The sequence below is a fragment of the Orycteropus afer genome, unplaced genomic scaffold (genome assembly GCF_000298275.1).
Source record: "Orycteropus afer afer isolate SDZICR_OR568_19922 unplaced genomic scaffold, OryAfe1.0 scaffold00174, whole genome shotgun sequence".
Lineage (NCBI taxonomy): Eukaryota > Metazoa > Chordata > Mammalia > Tubulidentata > Orycteropodidae > Orycteropus > Orycteropus afer.
In genome coordinates, this window is record NW_006921761.1 from 5,298,057 (window position 1) to 5,300,592 (window position 2,536).

General features: G+C 62.0%; 1 protein-coding gene across 1 annotated transcript in view; it reads left to right on the forward strand.

Moving 5' to 3' along the window:
• The window catches only part of UBAC1 (UBA domain containing 1), a 24,594-nt gene that overhangs the window by 7,334 nt on the left and 14,724 nt on the right, over positions 1-2,536 (forward strand). Inside the window, exon 4 of the mRNA XM_007947041.1 lies at positions 1,263-1,370. Coding sequence (XP_007945232.1) covers positions 1,263-1,370 — 108 coding nt within the window. The remainder of the gene's footprint in view (positions 1-1,262; positions 1,371-2,536) is intronic.

A 2,536-nucleotide genomic window follows, 5' to 3' on the forward strand; every position in this document is an offset into this window, starting at 1 on the left:
TCCCGCCTGTCCCGCCCCACCTCCCGCCTGTCCCGCCCCACAGCCCTGGAGGCCCCGCCCCAGCCCACCCGCCCCACAGCCCTGGGGGCCCCGTGTGCAGGTCTTCTGTGTCTCGGGAACTCCTGGTTTTGTCATCCCATGCATCTGCTGCTGTGTCTCGAATGCAGTTTTGGATTCGGGAGGCTTTCTGTTGGGGATGTGCCTCTGGCCCGCTGCCCTCTCCCCGCCTTCTCTCCCTTAGCCCTCCGTGTTGGTGAGATTGTCCGTGGTTAGAGAAGGGTTCAGGCTTTCTGTTGGTGTTACTATGGATGCTTCGCCTTACTGTGAGCAGTGAGTTCGGATGACTTAGTCCTTGTTGCAGGGGTCCTGCTGGCACAGCGGTTAATTGCCTGACTGCTAACCCAAAGGTTGCTGCTTGGAGCCCCACCAGCTGCTCCGTGGGAGAGAGATGAGGCGGTCTGTGCCCATGAAGGTTACAGCCTTGGAGACTGTGGTGCAGTTCCACCCTGTCCTCTAGGGGCGCCGTGGGTCAGACTCGATGGGACAGACGTGACAGTTCGTGACAGAGCTTTGCGGTGTCCTGGAGTTAGCAGTCGCCTCGTCGTCTTGATGCTTAGTGCTCTATAGCCTTACCGTAAAACACTCCCTGATTCCCAGATCCTTCCGTGGGGTTGCTGATGAGCCTCTGGAAAATGTGGCCGCAGATCGGCCACCTATTGCTTCCCTCCCCGCTGAGCTGTCCTCTGGGCTCCTGCACCCCCTGTGCCCGGCCGCTGACGCCGCTGGCTCTCCCACCTCCCCTGGGGCCATGCCTTCCCAACCACCGTTCGCTGGTGACTCCAGAGCAGTGCCACAAACTAACCGGCTAGGCCCCACCTCGTTTCTCAGCTCGTGGATGGCTGCTTCTCCCTTCAGAGCCTGTGGGCTGTTCTGTGGGGAAGGTTCTGTCTGCCAGGCTGTCCCAGCACACAGCTGTGTGTGCGAGGCTGGCCCCGGCCCTGTCCCTGAGCCCGCTCTGCCTGTCTGCCTCCCTGTCACTGTGTTTTGTCGTGCCAGGCGGGTGGAAGGGTGGCCTGCGGGTCACAGCCAGCCTTCTGCACTGAGGTCCCCTCTCACCAGGGGCACAGCTCCGACTCCCAGCTAGGAACTGGCTCTCCCATCCGGGAGGGGTGGCCCTGGGGGAGCCCTCATGGTTTAGCTGTACTCCTGTCTTTTAGTGCTCTTCCGTCCATCTCTGACTCTCTCGTTCTCTTTTCACGTAGAAAAAACAAGACCAGAAAGCCCCGGACAGAGATGCCATCTTCCGAGCCACCGCCAACCTGCCCTCCCACCACCTGGACCGGGCCGTGGTGCAGACCAACATGCGCGACGTGAGTGCCCAGCTGAGGGTGTGGTCCCTGCCATGGCCCACACCAGCACCTGGGGAAGCCAGGTGGCGGCCAGATGTTCCGAATAAGAACTTAAAAACGCTGAAGGCAGGAGTGAAAGGATAGGTGTTCCCGGACAGTGGCTGGTGTTTGCCGTGAGTGTGGCCGAGCTGGCTTCCGTGTGGGAGGCTTACCCAGGTTCCACTGCTCAGAGGGGGAGGTTCTCGGCTGAAGGGGACGAGCTCTGCGCGTGCTCTTTGGGCGGGCAAGTGACAGGCTGCCACTGCCCCGAGGCCGGAGGGCCAGCTGCCTGTGACTTGAGGCCGGCCTCGCCCCAGAACCGTGCTGTGAGCCCCCTTGGGCTCTCTGGAGAGTCCGCAGAGGCAGCCGTGTGCGTCCGGACAGGTTTGCCTGTGTGTCGTCACGCTGCAGGCAGCCCCACTTCACGTGGCGGCTGCAGCTCTGGGTGGGAGACAGGAGGTTTGATCTCCCGTCTGCCCAGGGCCGGGGCCTCGTCCGTAAAGTGTCCTCCCTTGAGGAGAGGCTTGTTAAGCAGTGCGTAGTCATAGTTTGGCTGAGCAGGTCCGTGTGTTCAGATTAGAGGCAGCCTTCAGGAGAGGCCCCGGCTGCCTCCTGCCTCCGCCCAGCAGAGCATCCTCCTCAGGTAAAGGGCCCACAGCTGCAGGGCCAAGGACCAAGCTGTCCTGTCCCCAGGGAGGGCCACAGCATCACATTAGCATGGTCTTGTCCACTCGCATGGACGTCACATGGCCACGGCTGTGCAGGCCAAGTTGGGGGGCCAGCTGCGCACGCTTAGCTCAGCCCAGGGCTTCTCCTGTGATGTCAGCCAGGGCCCTGGGGCATGACTCGGGCTGCATCTACACTTCCCTGCGCTGATGGAGCCTGCTGACGGGTCTGTGGTCCGCCATAGGGAGCTGCGTTTGGCCTCTCCCGTGGCCGTCACCTCCTTCCTCAGCAGATCCGACTTTCTGAATGAAAGAGCAACGTAATGCCTTAGCACTCTGGGGGCAGTCAAGGACACAGACACAGACATGGCTTGTCCTTAGTGCTCTGGGATGGGGGTAGTCACAGACATGTCGTGTCCCTAGCGCCCTGGGACGGGGGGGAGTCACAGACATGTCGTGTCCCTAGCGCCCTGGGACGGGGGG